We start from the raw sequence: 21,399 nt of genomic DNA on the forward strand, positions 1-21,399 counted from the left end.
TTTTTATCAAAGCTGCTCTTTACCCTTGACAGAAACAACATCATTACAGCACAGCTGAGTGTCGTTTTAACACAGATACTTCAATTCAGAAACAGCCAACTTTGAACATATGTACTACAATGTTTGTGTGTAGCTTCCCCAATAGGTTATGTGTTGTTGGTTGTTGTTTTTGTTGTTGTTGTTGTTGTTGTTGTTGGTTTTTGTCTTAAAAAAAAAAATGCGGTTATGTTCAAGAAAAATTCAGAAAAGTCTTATTTAGCACACACAAGTACTTACATGCACATACTGATGCACAGGCACTTCAAAAATAATGAATGACCGTGTTATTGAACAGCATGTCCAGTAATTGAAAACTGGGACTGCCCAATAACAAAAAAAGTTTTTGGAGGAAAGAAAGAAGAACAATACAAGACCAAAGCAGTATTTCTCTTATTCCAGATTTTGTTGTTTTTAAAGTTGATTTTGAAAACCGGCACCACTTCTCCTGGAAACACTTTCTTTTATCAACAGTTTTAACTCTTTCCATACGAATGGCGAAAGAGACGACGTTAACAGCGTTTCACCCCAATTACCATCATCAAAATATTGCAAGCGGAAGGCTCTTATGCTGAAGAGGTGAATGTTGACAAAGAATACCACAATTCTGGCGACAGAAGCTAAAGGATGGGTCATTCAGACACCCACTGGACATCCGAGGGGTCTGTGTAGAGGAAACGAGAGGACTGGCCGTACTGAGTAAGTTAATATCTGGCACTATCAGAAAGCACTTTTCTTGTTCTGTTGTCAATCACACATCACTTACAGCCAATGACATGGCCACCAAAGGGAAAAAAACAACAACAACTGAACACTTTAAACAGAAATTTTATTTACTTGCATAACACTCTGGGATAAAATGAGCACAAAATATGTCATAGGTTATTGAATAAACCACACCAATATTAAAATTGGGCCTGATAAGTTCACAACCTTTATTTTAAAAATGTAGAGGAATTTGTATAAAATATATGCTGTTGTTTTGTTTTGTTTTTTACTAATCTCTTTGTTCCTGGAATATACCCAGCTTTAAACAGCTTTTCATGGAAAGATGCTGAATTCATGCATATTGATTCTTCATTTAACCCATTCAATCCTGGTGAATGTACAGTATTTGCAGGCTTCCCTGCCATTCTGATGTGGGAAAAAACTCAGAAAATATAGCAAAATTGACCTGTTTTACCTTCAGATTTTTTATGTGTCGACACCGCCTGACATCCCGTAGAAGTTTATTCCCTTTGTTTGCAGTTTATGCATGTGTAGCAACGAGGAAACCATTTTCACAAAACAAATGTTGACGCCCTAGCAATGCTCTGGTGCAGGGTTGAATGAGCTGACTGTGCTGTATCTGTACATCTTCAAACAATAATAAGTCAAAGGATATAATAACAACCTGTGAAAGTCACACACAGCACCTTTTATGGACTGAAAGACCATTCACAATTAAATGCATAACCCCAAAATAGCAAGAAATCAACCATTTTGCTTATGGAACATAATGAGGATACAAAATCTCTTGTTATTATTGAAAATCAGACCATTAAAATAATAATTTATGAACAGAGGAAGGGAGATAAAAATGTCTAAAGCACACAAACTGGCACAGCTCATCAGAGTGACTCAGTCTGAATAAAATGGAGAATGACAACTGTACATGTACTGCAGGTCTTCAATCACAAAATAACCCATACACAAAGTATATGTCTCAACTCCACTTAACAAAATCTCGGCCAACAAATTACAGACCTCAACTGTAGTGATCATTCTTTTTGGTGAAAATCTTGTATTTCCAGCTATCATTGTGAGTGTACACGTGTTCTTGACCCACATTACTGCAGTTCAGATGAAACACCTTCATCTGCACATCATCAATAGCTGACTTGATGCTGCTAGTGCACAATAATGTATAATGGTGAACCAGAGTTTGGCACTGATGATGACTGTCAATTCACAAGTCTTAACAGTTCAACATTTGAACATGTATCATACTTAAAAATACCTTTCCTTGTCACAATGAAACCTGAACTGGGTAAAGGAAAGACAGTTTTTCAAGAGCAACTAAGCTCATTCTGGATTTTTTTCTGCATCCGGCAGCACTGCAGAAACAGTAGCATTGATTTTGCCCATCTGCCATTCCAGTTCACAGTACAGATGTCTGGCACAACAATACTCGTGAAACAAAGCCAAGTGGTGTTTCAGACATCTTCAGTTACAGCTAAATGCCAGAAGTGGTTTCACCTGTACTGCATAGATTCAGTAGTGAGTTTAGGTCTTATACAAACCAGAACTGCATAAATTCAGACTCCAATGGCAAATCCGCAACAAACAGCAGATGCCTATCTGTATATTATAACCAAAAGTTCTACTTCACCTTTACATAAACTAACCCCTTCCCCCTAACTCTAATCACACACACACACCCATCTTGTAAGCTGTTCTCCTCAAAAAAGGTTTATCTTCATCTTCCCCAATACTCCCACACATATTTGTTGAAAATATCCTGCAGACTTAGTCTTCTGCCAAAAACTCCCTAACATACTTGTTGAAAAGATCCAGCAGACTTAGACTTTCACCCTAAACTCCTGAACGTACTCGTTGAAACAATCCGGGAGACTTAGTTTAACGCCCAAAACTCTCTAACATACTTGTTGACAAGATCCAACAGACTTAGCAAGCTCCCTAACATACTTGTTGACAAAATCTGGCTGACTTAGTCTTCTACAAAAAACTCCAGAAGGTTCTTGCTGACAAGATACAACAGACTTAGCTAAACTCTCACACTTGTTGATAAGAACTGGCTGACTCTGTCCTCCACCAAAAACTCCCTCATGCGCTTGTTGACTAGATCAAACAGGTTTGGACTTCAGCCAAAAACTCCCTACCGTATATGTTGACAAGATCCAACAGACTTGGACTTCAGCCAAAAACTCCCCAACGTATATGTTGACAAGATCCAGCAGACTTAGACTTACACCCTAAACTCCCGAACATACTCGTTGAAACGATCTGGGAGACTTAGTCTTACGCCCAAAACTTTTAACATACTTGTTGACAAGATCCAAAAGACTTCAGCCAAAAACTCCCTACCATACATGTTGACTAGTCTTTGGCCAAAAACTCCCTACCGTACTTGTTGACAAGATCCCAGACTTAGCTAAACTCCCGAACATACTTGTTGACAAGATCCGGCAGATTCAGTCCTCTGCCAAAAACTCCCTCATGTGCTTGTTGACGAGATCCGGTCGGTCCATCTGCACCCAGTGACTGGCTCCCTCGACGTACTTGATGGTGACCTTGCCCTTGCAGACCTTGGCGGACAGCTGTGGCAGTGACCTGTCCAGAGCCGTGTCCTCCTCCCCCCAGATGAGCAACGTTGGCGCGGTGATGTCCCCCTTCCCCGACCCGGCGACGCCCGTGCCCCGCGTCATGTCCCGGGACAGGTTGGTCAGCGACATGGCCGCACGGTAAAAGTTGATGGGTCCATTGAACCCACAGCCTAGTGAAAGAACACACACATATACACATACATATACATATACACACACACACCACATGTACACACACACACACCACACATAGCACAAGTACACACACATACAAACATGCACATATACACACACATAGCACATGTACACACACATAGCACACGTACACGTACAAACATATGCACCGCACACACACACACGTATCACACACACACACACACACACACTCACACTCACATAAATGCACACAAACGCACGCACACACACACACACATACACACACACACAAAGTTTAAAATTTTTCTGGGAACATTAATTTTTACTTTTAAGCCATGTTTGCAATGGTAAAAACTGTACGGAAAAACACTGACATAGGGGAATATTTCTAGGACATCCACACACATCTGATGTCTCCACTTCACAAAAAACATGCATGCACCCAACCACCCAACCACCCACCAGAAAACTTGTATTTCATTTTATGAACACTATTTGTTACAACAGAGAGAAAGAGCGCACAGAAAATATGACATGCAACTTAATCTATACTTCTATATACAGTATTTAGGCATTCACACTACTTACTTCTCATTTCATTAATGAACCTTTTTTTTTTTTTTTTTTTGACAAAATAAGCATGAAAACAGATGTGACTTACGACTGAAGTTGTACTTGTATGCCTCCATATCATCATCAGTCAAACGATCCGACCTCACTCCGTTTTTCCCAAGTTTCATGCAGAAATCCAGGGCAGCAAAGTCGTTGAAACGAAACATAAATTCTGGCAGCCATGGAAGTTGGAAGAAAAACATATACCTGAAAATTAGAGGAAAAGTTTTGCAAAATGAGTATGTTTCATAAAGATACTGACATGAAGTCACAGGTGTAAACTGGCAAGTGCAGCCATCTGGAAAACAAACATGGAAGAAAGATCAAAAGCAAAAAACATCAAACACACACTAATGTTCGTAACTTTCATCAGACATGTTTTTTACCTGACCATTTTTTTCTGTATTCTTTTTCTTCTGTTTTTGTGGGTTGAAACTCCCATGTTCACATGGGCTTTTGTGTCTGCAACCATTTTTACCCCACCATTTAGACAGCTGTATTCCATTTTCAGGGGTGTGCATGCCAGGTATGTTTGTCTTTCTTCTTCTTCTTCATGATTCATGCGCTGCCACTAATGCGCATTCAATAACAGACACAAGTTGGCTTTTATGTGTATAATCATTTTCACCCCCACCATGTATGCAGCCATACTCATTTTTAGGAGGAAGCATGCCAGGCATGTTCTTGTTTCTATAACCCACCAAACACTGACATGGATTATGGGATCTTAAACATTGTGTATTTGATCTTCTGCATGTGGTTACACATGAAGGAGGTTAAAGCACTTGCAGGTTTGCAGATCTGTTGACCTCGGAGATCGGGAAATCTCCCTTTACCCACCAGGAGTTATGACTGGGAATCAAACCCAAAGCCTAAAGATTGAAAGTCCAAGGTTCTAACTACTCAGCTGTTTTGTCTGTCTCCTGTAGTTTTAACATTTGTGTCTTCAATACATGCTTATCTTCTTTCCATTCGACCAGTACCTTTCCTACCTGACCTGTTCTGTGTGTTTTTTGACCTGATGAGTCTTTTACAGTTGTTGGGTTTTTTTCCTTCTTCAACTGTTGGGTTTTGTCACACAAGCCCTGGTATTCTGATTTTTCTTATCTTGGCTTAACTTCAGCTATCACTTCTGCTGAAGCTGTTGCTGCCAAAACTACCTAGTTAACAAACACCTAAAAAAAGAATAACTTTCAGAATTTCCACCTTTACTACTGATACTTCTAACACTATTAATTTTGCTGTCGAATACTACAATTTCTGATTTAACTACACACACAAATCAAATGGCTTCTTCTGTTACTATTGTTATTACAGCTGCTGTTAGAACTATTCTTTACCACTACAGTCAACATCTTTTCTACAATCATTGAAAAGAATTTAATGGTAGTTGTAGTGAACAGTTTTAGCAGCAACTGTTGCTAACATTGTTATAACTTTCAACTGTTACTAACATTGATAAACAATAAAGAGTGGTAACACTCTCCATGCACAAGGTACACAACTTCAAGTGTCTGGCTTTGTTCCAATGAACCTTTTGTTTACCTGTGTGCTGGCTGAGTTAGTGGCATGGGCAGCATGGACTTAAAGTTGTGTACTTTGTGCATGAAGAGAGTCACAACTCTTCATTGTTTTGTTAAAGTGTGTCAGGCGCCTGTGGTGGAAGCGTGGGATTTTCCCAGTACACACTGCTTACTGATGGACCCCTCCTTCCTACTTCCCTACTCTCCCCCCTCCCCCTTCCATGGCAGCTGTCCCCACCAACACCCCTCCCCATACCCTCTCTCCCTTCCCCCCTCCCCTCTAGCACTGAGTCCAGAGGAACCAAGTTATCATGGAATATAAATACTAATTAAAGGTGATGTCTCCTGGAACGTCTGGCCACAAACTTTTACAGTCCCCTGCCCTTTATCCCCTTCCTTTCCATCACCCTCAACCCCCTTTCCTTTCCATCAACATCAACCCTGTTTCCTCCTTTGTTGACCATTCCTCTCTGATTCTGATATTTACCACACATGACACTACCAGTAGTGTGTGTGTGCTATCCATGTCGATCTCTGGCAGGATGGCATCTGTCTCAATGGTCACCGCATGGTGTGGTGTGTTTATCATGAGCTGTTTAGAACAGAATCGGGGTTGAGCGATCTTTCCTCCTCCTTCCCTTCCTCTTTTCATCACCTCTCCCCCCCCACACCCCCACCCCTCCACCCCCCTCTCCCCTTCTTGGCAGTGTGGGTTCCATGAGAGAAGCATTGAAAGTGTAAAGTCTAGCACTGCTGGTTCCAGATTGGTTAATTTCCTCCGCAACCAGTGTGGGAGGGCCTGGTAGTATATGTGGCAGATTGGTCAGTTAACTTCAACCAATTGGTCTCCACTCTGGGAGGGACGCTCACTCAGTCTGGCTCCGCGACAAAGCCATTATTGTAGTTAGTAGGGGGCTTAGTAGGTGGTGTCCTAAGTACGTTAAAATAGAACAGGCACCACTGAACACCACCGAAGTGACTCAGCAGCAGTGCAGGGTCTCCTCTGGTGTGTGGCCTCCTGGCGACTTAACATCGATGGTTCCCTGTGGACTGCTGACGCTGGAACTGCGATGGACGAACCCAGGTGTGGCCGTGTATGGGGGAATCTAAATGAGCAGCGTGGGAGTAATGCCACTGAAACGGTGCAGATGTTGGGGCAGCAAAAAAACCCAAAAAACAAACAAAACAAAAAAAAAACTTCAACCAACTGGGAAGGTTCTGGGTTGTAAGACTGTTAAAGTGTTCGCACATGGCGCGAATTGGTGAAGAGGGTAAAACTGGTAGACATGTATGGTTTCTTCCTTTTCCCTTGCTTGGAGCAGGCCGGAAGTGCCGGGCGGGCAAGACAGTACCATGAGGGCTGTGAGTGTCAAACTAGCATCTATTTTTCGGACTAAGTTAAATGCTTGATTCCTGGTATTGGATTCTATGACTAACACACTGGCTCAGTGGGATTGTGTTCTGCTGCATGAATATAAAGTGAACATTGAAACCTGGGGGCTGTGAGTAATGTTTGTACTTGCATCATGCCTTGTTGGCAATTTACTTTATGGTCTTTTGGAAACAGTTTGGTGTCAGTTGAACTGTGATGTTGTATCACAAGAACATTTAGACACTTTTGGCTGATGTGGTATTGCACAGTTAATGTAACAGGAATGTGTTGATGCAGATACCACGACTTGTGAGACAGAAAAGCCAGTGTCTGTGTGGCTTAATTGTATCTGAGGCTAGTGACTGAAGGAAAAGTGGTTAAAGTACACAATATAGCCAATACTTGACTAAATGGAGTACTGGTCTGGGGTATTTGGGTATACCCCCTCCCCCTTTCCTGTTTGCTACAGGCTGGTATTATGGTATGATGCTTGGACATCATGTTTGGGTTTACATGGCATATCTTGGCTTACATAAATGATTATGTTCAGTAGCATGTCAGTGGTGTGTCAGTTGTTGACATACTGTGGGAACAGTGCAAGCATTAAGTTAAAAAAAACAAAAAAACTACAGAAATGATGTGTGTGTAGTATCTGTGTAGAATGTTTTGGTTAGCTACTCTTGGAGTTATTTTGAGGTTTGACCTACCTATTTTGTATGTTAGGTGGTGATGGTTATATTCAAGGTGAACAAATCTACAGGCTAACTGTATGTTCATGTGTTTCCATGTGTGTGCACATGGGTGATAATGCAACATGGGGAACATGTGTGACTTGGTGGTGGTTGTGATTACCATGTGCTGTGGTCATGTTATATGCCAGTGGGGTAACACATAGCTGTATGTGTTCAGTAAGATTTGAGACCACTAAGAGCCAGTCCTATGTTGGTGCACACAGGTTGCTATATATATACCAAATTACTTGGTAAGTATATGATTCCCATGTAATAATTGTACCAGTGAGATACTTTGTAAAGACTAAGTACAGATTTGTTCCATCTTAATGGAGACAACTATTATTGTATGGTGATTTAACAGGAGTTAAACACTGGGAGTTTGTAACTGTCTGCCACAAACTTGGTGCGACAGCTATTATTGTATGGTGGTTTGACAGGAATTAAACACTGGGAGCTAGTATTTGTCAGTCATATATTTGGTACACATTATCTTATGTCACTGATTGTTGATGGTAAGCTAAATGAAGCTCATTTTACATCTTTATATAGATCTCTTTGAGAAGAGAGTGTTCGGCTAGACACTGAGTGTCAGAATGGAGAAAGGTTATCTGTGGAATTGTTTACTTGTCCAGACAACATAATGATGTTTCTGTTACATCAATGCAATGATGTTGAGCATATGATCTGGTATTATTTTAACCTGGGTTTTGATATTGTGTGTGTTCCAGGCGTGCTGTAAAGTTAGAGAAATAAACACCTCAATTCATCTTACTAAAAGACCCTGCTGTGGTACGAGGAGAGAGTGGATTGTGCACCTATCCTCTGCCTGTTATCCTACTCTCCTTCCTTCTTCTCCTTCTACCCCTACCCCCACCCTTTAACAGTTTATTACTCCTTTACTCTTCTTGCATCATTATTCTTTGATTTTATGTTACTAGCACTGTTATAACTTTAGCAGCAGCTGTTATTCACACTGTTATAACTTATACACATTCACAACGGAGATTCACCCACCATGACATCTTGAACTGTGAAAAGCTTGTCATCAGAAGTTTCTGCATGGCACGTCCGTTGGGGGCATTCATGATGATCAGATGCGACACCATGTCCGGGTACATTTCTCCAAAGGCCCAGACAAGAGCGCCACCCCAGTCGTGCCCCACCAGAACACAGCGGCTGTACCCTGAACAAGGGAAATGGAATCTTTTCAACATAATCCCACAGTGAAATGGAATCTTTTCAACATAATCTTAAAGGCAAATGGAATCTTTTCAACATAATCCCAAAGGAAATGGAATCTTTTCAACATAATCCCACAGTGAAATGGAATCTTTTCAACATAATCTTAAAGGCAAATGGAATCTTTTCAACATAATCCCAAAGGAAATGGAATCTTTTCAACATAATCCCAAAAGGAAATGGAATCTTTTCAATCTTTTCAACATAATCCAAAAGGAAATGGAATCTTTTCAACATAATCCCAAAGACAAATGGAATCTTTTCAACATAATCCCACAAGGAAATGGAATCTTTTCAACATAATCCCACATGGAAATGGAATCTTTTCAGCATAATCCCACAGGGAAATGGAATCTTTTCAACATAATCCCAAAGACAAATGGAATCTTTTCAACATAATCCCAAAGGGAAATGGAATCTTTCCAACATAATCCCACAAGGAAATGGAATCTTTTCAACATAATCCCACATGGAAATGGAATCTTTTCAGCATAATCCCACATGGAAATGGAATCTTTTCAGCATAATCCCAAAGGGAAATGGAATCTTTTCAACATAATCCCATATCATTTTTAACCAAAGACTCCATAGAGACACAAAGAGTTCTAATTTCCCTGCACACATGTCCAGCAAAGGGAATGGCCATGCTGTTCTCTGTTTCCATAGGTTTTTCTCCATATAATTGAAGTATAATTCATCACTGGCAAGGAAATTACTGATCTTTCCAAGGGTGAGATTCATCCGTAGAAATGTCAATTGTAGGTGCATCAAAATGACTATCACAACTGAACAAAAATGTCTGTCGAAGGAAGTTTCATGGATTAACACCTACTTGTCCAGAAACAGTTTTCTGCGTTTCAGCACTTGAAAGAAGTACAGTCTTCAGACAGGTAAAGAGAACACTTCATGATGAGAAAGCAGGGATGTGACTGGTGGAGAGAATACTCCATGATAAGAGAGCAAGGCTGTCAGTCATCGTGAACAATCCTGCCAGAATAAAATGGGCTGAGTGCACCAGAATAATGCCAGACTGATCTGACATTCATTCTTAAAATAATTACAATACAGAATTAAACTACACAGTAATCACTTTGGCGCCAGTACGTACAGCACTCAAGTGCAAGGTTGTGACACAACTTACCCAGGGCAGTGACAATCTGTTTCAAGTCGTTCACCAGCTTTGGAACAGCGTAGCTGCCTTTGCCTGATGGTTTGTCAGAATCACCATAACCTCTCAGGTCCACTGCCACCACCCTGTCACCATGGAAAACAATGGAAGTAACGATTAAACACATACAAACCTGACAACAACGATAATAGTAGTTCTCACACACACACACACACACACACACACGCACACACACACACACACACACACACACACGCACACACACACGCACACACACACACACACACACACACCACCACCACCAACAATAATACAATAATAATTCTCTCTCTCTCTCTCTCTCTCTCTCTCTCTCTCTCTCACACACACACACACACACACACACACACACACACACACACACACACAAGTACACATTGTGGTCTCAGAGTATCAAACGGTTTGTGATCTACTGCATTGGGTGCCAGAGTAAAAGAACACCTGAGCATGACCTCCATAAAACCTTCTGAGGAATTCTGCAAAAACACTGGTCACAAACCTCCATGGTAAATCACATCAAGATCTTGGCCTGGAAACCAAACAGAGGAAAAGTCAGACAAGCCTTGGAAAACACAGAAATAAATATCAATCATAACAGGGTAGGGATGAACATGATTTTCTCAACCAACATCTACCAACCAATGCTCAAATCATGACCAAAGTCTTTGACTACCAGCTGCCATGGTGAAGTGGTTAGCGTTGCAGACTGATAACAACTGAAAGGATGCAGGTTCATTGCCCTTCACCGTTCACAGGTGGGTTTTTGGGGGGCAGGGGGGGGGATGTTGGGGGGGGGGGACCCCCCAGTGCAACATTTATGGGGCACCTGTCCCTAGTTGTGAGAAATGTGAAAAGAAAAGAAAATGTACTCCGACTGAACTAATCTTGAAATATGAGTGATCATTTTCCCTCTTTTTTTTTTTCTTTTATTAAAATTTTTTTGGTACATGTAACACCCACTCACCATAATACAAAACAAATTACAGAGGCCTATGGCACCAGTCTCAACTATATCAATCAACAGCATTTGTAAACAGACCAAAGTGTACATGTACAGCAACATCAATTTCAATCTTGGTACAGCAAACCCTAATCTGACAGACACAGGAGCTGAAAACAAAATGCATGTCCGTCTTTTTCCTGTCCACATTTCTGACAGACACAGAAGCTGAAAACAACATATATACATGTCAGTCTTATACTTGTCCACAATTCCGACAGACACAGTAACTGCTTCTTCTTCTTCGTTCGTGGGCTGAAACTCCCACGTTCACTCGTATGCACATGAGTGGGCTTTTACATGTATGACCGCTTTAACCCCACCATGTAGGCAGCCATACTCCACTTTCGGGGGTGTGCATGCTGGGTATGTTCTTGTTTCCATAACCCACTGAACGCTGACATGGGTTACAAGATCTTTAACGTGCATATTTGATGTTCTGCACTAGCAGGTCTGCACGTATGTTGACCTGGGAGATTGTAAAAATCTCCACCCTTTACCCACCAGGCGCCGTCACCGTGATTCGAACCCGGGACCCTCAGATTGAAAGTCCAACGCTTTAACCACTCGGCTATTGCACCCATCACACAGGAGCTGAATACAACATGTATGTCAGTGTTATACCTGTCCACATTTACCTGTAACTGTCCTTGAACTCTCTCAGCTGGTGGCGCCAGGAGTACCAGAACTCAGGGAAGCCATGCACAAGGAGCATCAAGGGTTTGTTCTCGGCGCCGTTGCTGACATAGTGCATTCGGATGTTCTGCACAGTCAGTGCAAAACCTGTGCGTTATCACTGAACATCATCAATGAGACAGGTTGATGATATGCGTGGGTGATCAAGTTTCCTGCCATGTTTTCCAAGTCACCTCACTTACTTTCTTTTTTCTTAATTCAGTCCGTGTGACTTGGAACATGAGTGGAAGAGAACTCAAAACACAATACTTGTGTGCATGTGCATGTATGTATAGGTGTGAGTTTACATATATACTTTGCAAGACTTCAAAGTGGGTTTGGCAAGTACTTGTATTTTGACCCCTGCGCAGTTTGGACAGGGATGGCTTCTTTATTTGAACAGATACAATGATAATCATTTCACCTGATGATAGAGCATCGAGCATGGATTTGCAGGATGGTGATACCCCAGGGCTCTCAGGGATCAACTTGTACCTGGTTTTGTCATTACTTGTCGCTATTGGTTACAATTCTGCCATAAAGGAAAATTTTTCCATCCCTTGATGGTGTTTAGGAAAAAGATTATGAAGAAACTGAAAAAAGAGAAAATGTATGCACAAATCATTCATTTTATGTATTCATGTATATTCTCTTCTCCCTCCCTAACCCCCTCCCTCTCTGTCTCTCTCTCTTTCTCTCCTGCTATAATCTGCCTGCCTATTGTTCTTGACCCCTCTCTTGCCTTGTCTCTGACTACATTACTCACCAGCGTCTCTTCCTCTTCCCTTGTCTCTGACTACTTTACTCACCAACCTCTCTTCCTCTTCCCCAAGCAACACTTCACACTGTACTATTCATGCTGCATGCTCTGGGTGCAGTTGGGTTTTTTTATGAGCTTTGTTCACTTATGTGCTTTTTTGTAATTTAAATTCTTCTTTTTGCACTTATTGAGTGTTGGTGTGTGTGTTGCATTTTGATGTACCAGTAAACGCCCTTGATAAAGACCAGTGGTCGAAACCGGTCAGGCATCAAACAGTTTTGTTGTCTTCCTTTTTTTTCCATTGTCATATATATATATATATATGTGTGTGTGTGTGTGTGTGTGTGTGTGTGTGTGTATCCATGTATGTATGTATGTATATTTATTATGTAGATGGAGGAAGTACAATGAGCATGTCTGCCCATTGCAATTATCATAGAGGTGATAACCTGCCCTTTTATAACAATTTCAATTTCAACTCTCTTTTTTTTGTGTGTGATTTTTTTTTCCGAAGAAGCCTAGTCTGACTTTTCAGAAACACTGAAAAACTATAAGGCTTTTTCTTAATAAGCTTTGTTATTATTTTGGTTGCAGATTTGAATCCAATATTGCTCAGCAGGAAAAAACTTATTTTAAAAAATCACCATTCATTGTTTTTTTGGGTTTTTTGTTGTTTTTTTTAGTTCTAGTTTGATTTTGGTGTGTGTGTGTGTGTGTGTGTGTGTGTGTGTGTGTGTTTATCATTTTCCCAACGGCAACAATGCAATTTCCATTAAACAGCATGATCATGATCTTGATTTTAATAAGCTTTGTTATTATTTTGGTTGCAGAATCAGCAGAAAAAAAACAACTTTATTTTTCAAAAATCTGCTGATCCTTTCCATTCATTGTTTGTTTTGTGTTCTAATTTGATTTTGGTGTGTGTGTGTGGGGGGGGGGGGGGGGGGGAGGGGGGGGGCATCATTTTCATGACGTCAACAATGAAATTTCCATCAAACAACATGACCAGTTTCGCTCCTCTCGATCGGGTACGTGTAACTGTCAGTACATCTGAACCCTTTAAGTGCAGAAGGTATAACGCAAACTTGTCACTTGGGTACACGTGTACCCTAGTTGTTGACAGCTCATGTTATCATTTTGCTGGCCTTGGGCGGTGACGCAGATAACTCATGAGGACTCCATTGCTCGTTTGTTCCGTTTCTTTTCTTCTCCTCCCCCCCACCACCGCCCCCCATTTCTTCTTCTTTTTTTCTTCTTCTTTTCTTTAAGCAAAAAGAGCAGAAAATCATTCACTGGCCGATCCTTATGAGAGCATGATGTACTTCACACACACATGTGCACACACACACGCACACGTACACAACTTACACGTGTTGTGCACGCTATGACTGGCATCGTAAGTTATTGCACCTATTGGTTACATTTTCATGGTTTGTGTGACGAAAAAGAGCAAGATGGTGGCACGTTAGTTTAGTGACTGAGTCCGCATCAAAATTGGGTAAAATAACGTACAAAGTAAGAGTCGAAATCCCTGCATCTAAAATGGGTTATATCGTTTCATACATGCACAAAAATTGCCGGTAAAATAGGTGCAATAATTCAGGATGCTAAACTTAGACTTACGTATCACTGAACCAACCTCCAAATGCGCGTATCCATGAGTGCCAAGGTTCGGGTCTTCGAGACATGGCAGCGGCTTACTCCTATCCTTCTTGGCAAACACGGTGCCAGGCCCAAGCTTGATCGTTTTCAACAGGAGATCACATGCCACTAGCACGCCATAGAAACACCCGACAACCAGCGCAGCGGCTCGCTTGCACAGCCCTTGTATCGTAAACTGCACAGACATTGTTTTAATTTAACATGGAGGGAACACCAACTGCAACCGAACTCTGATCTCCCGCCGAATGACTCAGAAGTGACGACGTTGATGATTTGGGGTTCGGGGACAAACTGCCAGACCACAACAGCAACAATCGAATAAACTAGAATTCCAAATGGACTGCCTGAAACAAGACAAGCAGCATGCACACAGGCACTGACTGATCGCGGTCAGAACACACAGCAGAAAGCAAGCGACGGGATCTGCCGTCTTGTCGGCTGTGTTGCTCTGAGAAAGCGACGTAGAGCTGAGTTCAGCGACTAATCGGCGTGACGCCCCTGAGGTAAAACAAGTGACGTTGCGATCTCGCTTTTTTTTTTTTTTTTTTTATATCAGTGCCCACGAACCCACGACGTAGGTGTCGCGTGGTGGAGGGATGGTCCAGCCAAGGGTCAGTACATGCGTACCCACGTTTTTAATCTTTCAGTGCACTCCCGTACAGTTGCACGCATGTTTTAAACTGATGGAAATCAATGTCAGTCGAACATGACAACACACCATCATGTTTGGAATGCAACACAACAGCTCGCATGCACAGAGAGGGAGATGGGAGGAGCGGGGAGGAGAGGGGCTGAGTCAATTTGCTTTGAATAAATTTGACCTGTGTGGGTGGCAAGCATAATATATTATGGGCGACACAATAAATGTGCAGACTTTAAGCTCGGCAAGTGAGCGTGCATACGTGCGCACGCGCGCGTGTGTGTAAAATCTAGCATTTCAAATACTGGAAGGTAGGGACACAAGGGGCAATTGCCTAAATGTCTACAAGGGGCATAGCCGTTTGCTTATCAGAAATAACTACTTTGCAGAACCGGTGTCATCAACACCTGGAATAACCTTCCAGACTATGAAGATACAGCACTAACAGTCACCTCTTTTAAGACCAGATTGGACGCCCACTGGCAAACCTACTGACACTGTATAATCTCCCTTGCTATGAATAGATAGCACAGTAAGACCTGTACCGCTACGCATGCAAGGAGAAGTTGAAATCTGAACAGGCCTTAGAAAAGGCCTCAAGCGCCTCAAGTTCAAGTTCAAGTAACCACTTGTGTCCTGGCTTTGATAGCTCAGCACTGCCTCTATCTCCTATTCGACCCATCGCCTCATCCTTCCACCCCTGCTAACCTGTACCACCCACCCCTATCACCCACCCCTGCTAACCTGTATCACTCACCCCTATCACCCACCCATGCTAACTTGTACCACCCACCCCTATCACCCACCCCTGCTAACCTGTACCACCCACCCCTATCACCCACCCCTGCTAACCTGTATCACCCACCCCTATCACCCACCCCTGCCAACCTGTATCACCCACCCCTATCACCCACCCCTGCTAACCTGTACCCCCCACCCCTATCACCCACCCCTGCTAACCTGTATCACCCACCCCTGCTAACCTGTATCACTCACCCCTGCTAACCTGTATCACCCACCCCTATCACCCACCCCTGCTAACCTGTAACACCCACCCCTATCACCCACCCCTGCTAACCTGTAACACCCACCCCTATCACCCACCCCTGCTAACCTGTATCATCCACCCCTATCACCCACCCCTGCTAACCTGTATCATCCACCCCTATCACCCACCCCTGCTAACCTGTAACACCCACCCCTATCACCCACCCCTGCTAACCTGTATCACCCACCCCTGCTAACCTGTATCACCCACCCCTGCTAACCTGTATCATCCACCCCTATCACCCACCCATGCTAACCTGTAACACCCACCCCTATCACCCACCCCTGCTAACCTGTAACACCCACCCCTATCACCCACCCCTGCTAACCTGTATCATCCACCCCTATCACCCACCCCTGCTAACCTGTATCATCCACCCCTATCACCCACCCCTGCTAACCTGTATCACCCACCCCTGCTAACCTGTATCATCCACCCCTGCTAACCTGTATCATCCACCCCTGCTAACCTGTATCACCCACCCCTGCTAACCTGTATCATCACCCACCCCTGCTAACCTGTATCACCACCCACCCCTGCTAACCTGTATCATCACCCCTGCTAACCTGTATCATCACCCCTGCTAACCTGTATCATCACCCACCCCTCCTAATGCTCTCAACACCTTATCACATACTGCTGTAATCAACAGGCATGCTCAGGCATGACTCCATGCACAGGCTTAATCAAATTTGTATTGTGCTTTTGAAATGCACTTTGTTCCCTGTAGTCTCCTGTTCTTTCTGCCCTTCACTCACCACTCTAATTCATTCTCTCCATGTGTCACCATATCTCATACCACCTTTATTACAAGTATGCTGTGAGATATGCGTACCACTCCGTACTACGCACACACACACACACACACACACACACACACACACACACACACACAGAGAGAGAGAGAGAGAGGCCTATAAAACCTGATATTGCATTTGAGTTACCTTGAACTAATAAGCCATGGAATTTAGAATAAAATTTGCGTTAAGTCCACATGTGTGCAACAAAACCGTTCTTTTTACGATAAAATAAAATAAATCATACTGATCACACTGATATAAAGTTGACCACTGTAGTGGGCCGGGAACATAATTAGATTTTGATTTTTAGTGTCAAGATTCGTGTGGTTTTATTGCTTCTGCCCGTGTGACAGCGGCTTACAAAGAGTCGCACGGCAAGAGCAGGTGAAGGTTACGAAAGCGCGGTTTGTTGGTCATCACATAAAGCGTGTAGCGCGGTACAGTACATGTGACTGACTGCTGCCGCGCTGATGCTGATCTGTAGGCAGGACACTGCGGCAGTTTCAGTTTCAGTAGCTCAAGGAGGCGTCACTGCGTTCGGACAAATCCATATACGCTACACCACATCTGCCAAGCAGATGCCTGACCAGCAGCGTAACCCAACGCGCTTAGTCAGGCCTTGAGAAAAAAAAAAATAATAGATAAGCTTACATAAATATATAAATAAATAAATAATAATTATAATATAAAAAGGTAGTAGTAATGATAATAATAATAAAATAATAATAATAAATAAATAAGACAACAATGATGATAAAAAAGCAAATAAATGTAAATGCGACAGACAACAGACACTGTACAGAGAGCTAGTAAGATAGCTCTTTGGGGTCAAAAGGAAACAAACATTTTCAATTTCATGTATTTTATACTAAATCGATAGAAGACACAAATTTGCTTTTATGAATGTATTCCAGTTTCCAGTTTCAGCACGACATCATTTAGTTCTGAAGTACATTTTTGTTGACATTTTATGCAATGCACAACTTGGAAATACTTGAGGTTCTGCTTATTAACATGTAGAATATAAATATCCAAAATTAATATGTGTTAACCAGGTATGTTTGAATGAATATCAGTTGTGGGAGCACTGTCCAGACAATTAATTCGGAAACTGAGTGTGGAAGACAGATGATGGCCAAATCGACCTTCTTCTTCTGCGTTCCCCGTGATCATGGTCTCAGACTTGCAGTCCTATGCTGGAAATGAAGGTGGTGGTCTTGATGAGGTCTTCTTTGGTGCCGCAGAGCTTTTCTGCCAGTGTGGCTCCACAGGGCCACTGCTGCGTCCATGCATCTTGATACAGGGGGCAGGACTGCAGGATGTGCTCCGGGGTTTGTGGGCCTGCCTTACACGGGCAGTCAGGAGTGTGTGACAGCTTCATTCGGTACATGTGGTCTCGCAGGCGGCAGTGCCCCGTGCGTAGTCGGAATATGATTGTCTGCTGGAATGGCTGCAGGTGAGGCATCTGGTCATCAGGTGGATGGCTATGTTGTTGCTGGAATGTGTTTTTGAATTTTCGTTTGACCAGAGTTTTTGCCTCCCTGTATGAGACTGGCTGGTTTGTCTGCTCCAGTCTGCTGCCAGACTTGGCCAGTCTGTCCGCCTCCTCGTTTCCTGCCAGACCACAGTGGGCAGGGATCCATTGGACAGCGACGTGTGTGTGTAGCGAGAGATCGCCAAGGAGGCGCTGTGTGTCTCTTTCCAACTGCTCACTGGGTGACTGCAATTTTTGGATGGCTGATCTGCAGTCTGTCAGAAAGACGACGTATTCAGGCGGGTGTTGGTCTGCTTTGATCAGTCTGGCAGCTTCTCTCAGAGCAGTAAGTTCGGCCCGGTAGTTTGACGAGCGTCCACCCGCAGGCAGAGAGTGAGTGGAGGTGTGGCCATCTGGGTGACTGATGAAGATTCCACTTCCTCCATTCTTAATGGCTGCATCAGCAGATCCGTCAGTGTAGATGCGAGTCCACACTGAGGCGTTGTACTTTGCGTGCAGCATCTCCAGCGTGAGGGTCTTCAGCATGTAGTCTGGCTGGTCTCCCTTGCTGGTCACTCCTGGCACGTCTGTAGCGTAGAACACGCCGTCCTGCTGAAGATTCCATTCTTCGGCATCCTGGAGAGGCTCTCGTTCTTCAGGGGTGCTGGGGAGGATGTCGCTGTGGGTTCTCAGCAGTTTTTTTGCCAGGTGGTTGAAGCTGCTTCTCTTCAGTCTATTTTTGGTTGGTTCTTGCAGCTGTTGGTGGGCTGGGTGTGAGGGAAGTCTTTGGAGTTTTTCATGCTGTATGAGAATTTTCTCTTCTCGTCTGGTGTCCAGGGGAGCGAGTCCTGTGGTTGCTTCTAGGGTGATGATGGGAGTGGTTTTCAGTCCCCCAGTGATGATCCGCATGCTTGTGTTTTGCACTTTGGCCAGCCTGCTTGTGTTGGTTTGTGCAGCAGTGGCCCAGGCTGATGATCCGTATTCCATTACTGGGCGGATGTTGCCTGTGTATACCTGTTTGAGGATGGTGTTGTTGGCTCCCCATTTGGTGCCCGCTAGTTTCTTCATGAGGGACAGCCTTTTTGTAGCCCTCTTTTCTGTCTCTTTGATGTGGGGGTTCCATGTCAATCTCCTGTCCAGTTTGACACTGAGGTAGGTTGGTGTGTCTTCTTGTGGAATTTGCCCAAATCAACCAACATCATGTCTTGATGTGAAAAGAATGGTATGAAATACATCTTTTTCTTTGGAAATGAACCAATAGTTGCAAATGTGACTCATGATCCCTGATTTCTTTTTCCCCGAAACATAGAAGGCACTCCATTTTCACATTAAGTATCTCCAGTGTTTAACTGTTTAAAGTACTACTGTTCATTATATTGTGAAATGGGAACAGTATAATCTATATCACTTGACAAAAGTTATCCTCTTTATCTGAATAATTGCAATAAAAGCACCGGATTCTTTGTATCTGCCGGTTTATTCGATCAGTAAACAGAAAACTTATTAGCTTTATCCTCATAGTGTATAAATCTGTAGAAAACCAAAATGTAATAAATGTAAAACTGTGAGAAAAGAAAAAAAACAAAAACAAACAAACAACAAAGCAACAGCAACAACAACAAACACAAAAACTAAGAATAAGAATTTTTATTATCTGCGAAAAGCAGAACGAAAGAACATGTGTTGCGTGTCCGAACGTTACGTTGACTTCATCTCAAGCACTTTTAAACGTGAAATGCTTCAAACGTTTTTTTTTCTTTTTTCTTTTAAATCATTCACAATCAGTGCATAGTTTGGTTTTCCAGAACTTGTGTGATGTAAAACGTAGCTGTTCTAATCAAATTCTGCAAAACGGTAAGATCGTAGGGACTGACGTGCTTTTCGGATACAACGATTTTTTTCATTCCACACTTCGTCTGTCGCGTGAACTGATAATGCATCATTTCGTGATATAACTTCACAAGACGGTATAAGCCAGAATCAAGGTAATTATAGGGGGTGATTTTCTACTCTGAACTTTGTTGTTTGCAATTTTTGATGCAACAAGTATTCAACTAAAATCAGTCTTATCGAACAACATGAGTTGACTTGTTTCGAAGTCTTACGCCAGTATCCGAATATAATCGCATCTCGCCATGTGTCAGAAACAGTGATTGTGTCTAAACTTAATCGGAAAAAAAGCATAAACAAACCACAACAACGTCGAAATTAACATAAACAGTTTATTTTCAAACAATATATCAACCGCTCGGTGCGAATGAACATATCGGAGATTTCCGTGTAACATAATATGTACATTTCACACGCTGTTGGAAACACCACATTCTCTGAATCTGAGTTCAAACACACACGATTGAAGGGTGTTTGTCAAACCGATTTACGCCTTCTCGCAATGGATCTGCATGATTTATATGAAAACAGTTCTAATTTTGTTTACATGTATACTTTATTGGGACGGTTACATGCACAGAAGTAACACAGAAAAGCGGAATGAAAATTAATATGCGACGTCGATTGCTTTTAAATGGTTGAATAGACATTTTTACCAGAAAATGAGTGTATGTCCTGTCAAAGATAGATGTGTTGACCACCTGTTGCAAGTAAAGAACGTGAAGTGTAATTATGAATGTGCTTGCCTTTGAATGAATGAAAAACATGTCAAGTGGAACGGGTTGTTTACGTTTGTCACATGGGTTTTTTGCGTAACATTTCAAACTGAATATACCATTTTTATTGATGATCAATGTTTTAATATAACAACAAATGAATATAGATTAGGTCTGTGTGTACTGGATTCTAATAAGATTTGTACTTATTTGTTTCTGACCACTTCAAGTTCAGACACATATCCATGTCACAAAATGGCGCATAAAATTTTAATTTTGAATGTTTTTAATAATTTTCAACACATTTAAGACGCAAGAATAAAACAGATTCTCACAAAATTGTTGCAGACATTTCTCTATTCAATTGCAATCCTGATAACATGTGAAATATTTGAATAATCATTGTAAACACATGTAAACACATCAGACTGAGAGACCCCGATTTCCAATAAAGTTCTGGAGACTGACCCATTTTCATCTTCCAGGCAGTCTTTGCTCTTCATGACTATCTGATGCACTTCATTTTGCCACCTTCATACTCCAGCCACACGCAGTCACTTTCCCACGC

The 21,399-nt window shown here is 42.3% G+C and overlaps 2 protein-coding genes across 2 annotated transcripts; both read right to left on the reverse strand.

The window, feature by feature from the left end:
• Positions 1-846: 846 nt before the first annotated feature.
• On the reverse strand, positions 847-14,767 carry LOC143295717 (epoxide hydrolase 4-like). Its single transcript, XM_076607340.1, has 6 exons — positions 14,241-14,767; positions 11,805-11,929; positions 10,140-10,252; positions 8,774-8,942; positions 4,180-4,337; positions 847-3,532 (listed from the first exon to the last, which is right to left on the reverse strand). The coding sequence occupies exons 1-6, from the start codon at positions 14,448-14,450 to the stop codon at positions 3,231-3,233; spliced, it is 1,077 nt and encodes a 358-aa protein (XP_076463455.1). The 5' UTR covers positions 14,451-14,767; the 3' UTR covers positions 847-3,230.
• A 2,231-nt stretch (positions 14,768-16,998) lies between these two features.
• LOC143296627 (uncharacterized) lies at positions 16,999-19,293 on the reverse strand. The gene is made up of 2 exons (XM_076608657.1): positions 18,465-19,293; positions 16,999-17,021 (listed from the first exon to the last, which is right to left on the reverse strand). Exons 1-2 carry the CDS (start codon positions 19,291-19,293, stop codon positions 16,999-17,001), a joined length of 852 nt encoding a protein of 283 aa, XP_076464772.1.
• Positions 19,294-21,399: the final 2,106 nt, after the last annotated feature.

The sequence above is a fragment of the Babylonia areolata genome, chromosome 21 (genome assembly GCF_041734735.1).
Source record: "Babylonia areolata isolate BAREFJ2019XMU chromosome 21, ASM4173473v1, whole genome shotgun sequence".
NCBI lineage: Eukaryota > Metazoa > Mollusca > Gastropoda > Neogastropoda > Buccinidae > Babylonia > Babylonia areolata.

Excerpts from the sequence above, each read along its gene's own strand:
- LOC143295717 (XM_076607340.1), bottom strand. The coding sequence starts at position 14,450 with ATGTCTGTGCAGTTTACGATACAAGGGCTGTGCAAGCGAGCCGCTGCG. Across the intron at positions 11,930-14,240 it reads ATGGATACGCGCATTTGGAG|AACATCCGAATGCACTATGT; the intron begins GTTGGTTCAGTG and ends CTGACTGTGCAG. Across the intron at positions 4,338-8,773 it reads TCACAGTTCAAGATGTCATG|GTATATGTTTTTCTTCCAAC; the intron begins GTGGGTGAATCT and ends TCTAATTTTCAG.
- LOC143296627 (XM_076608657.1), bottom strand. The coding sequence starts at position 19,293 with ATGAAGAAACTAGCGGGCACCAAATGGGGAGCCAACAACACCATCCTC. Across the intron at positions 17,022-18,464 it reads CCAAAAATTGCAGTCACCCA|TGGTCAACTTTATATCAGTG; the intron begins GTGAGCAGTTGG and ends GGCCCACTACAG.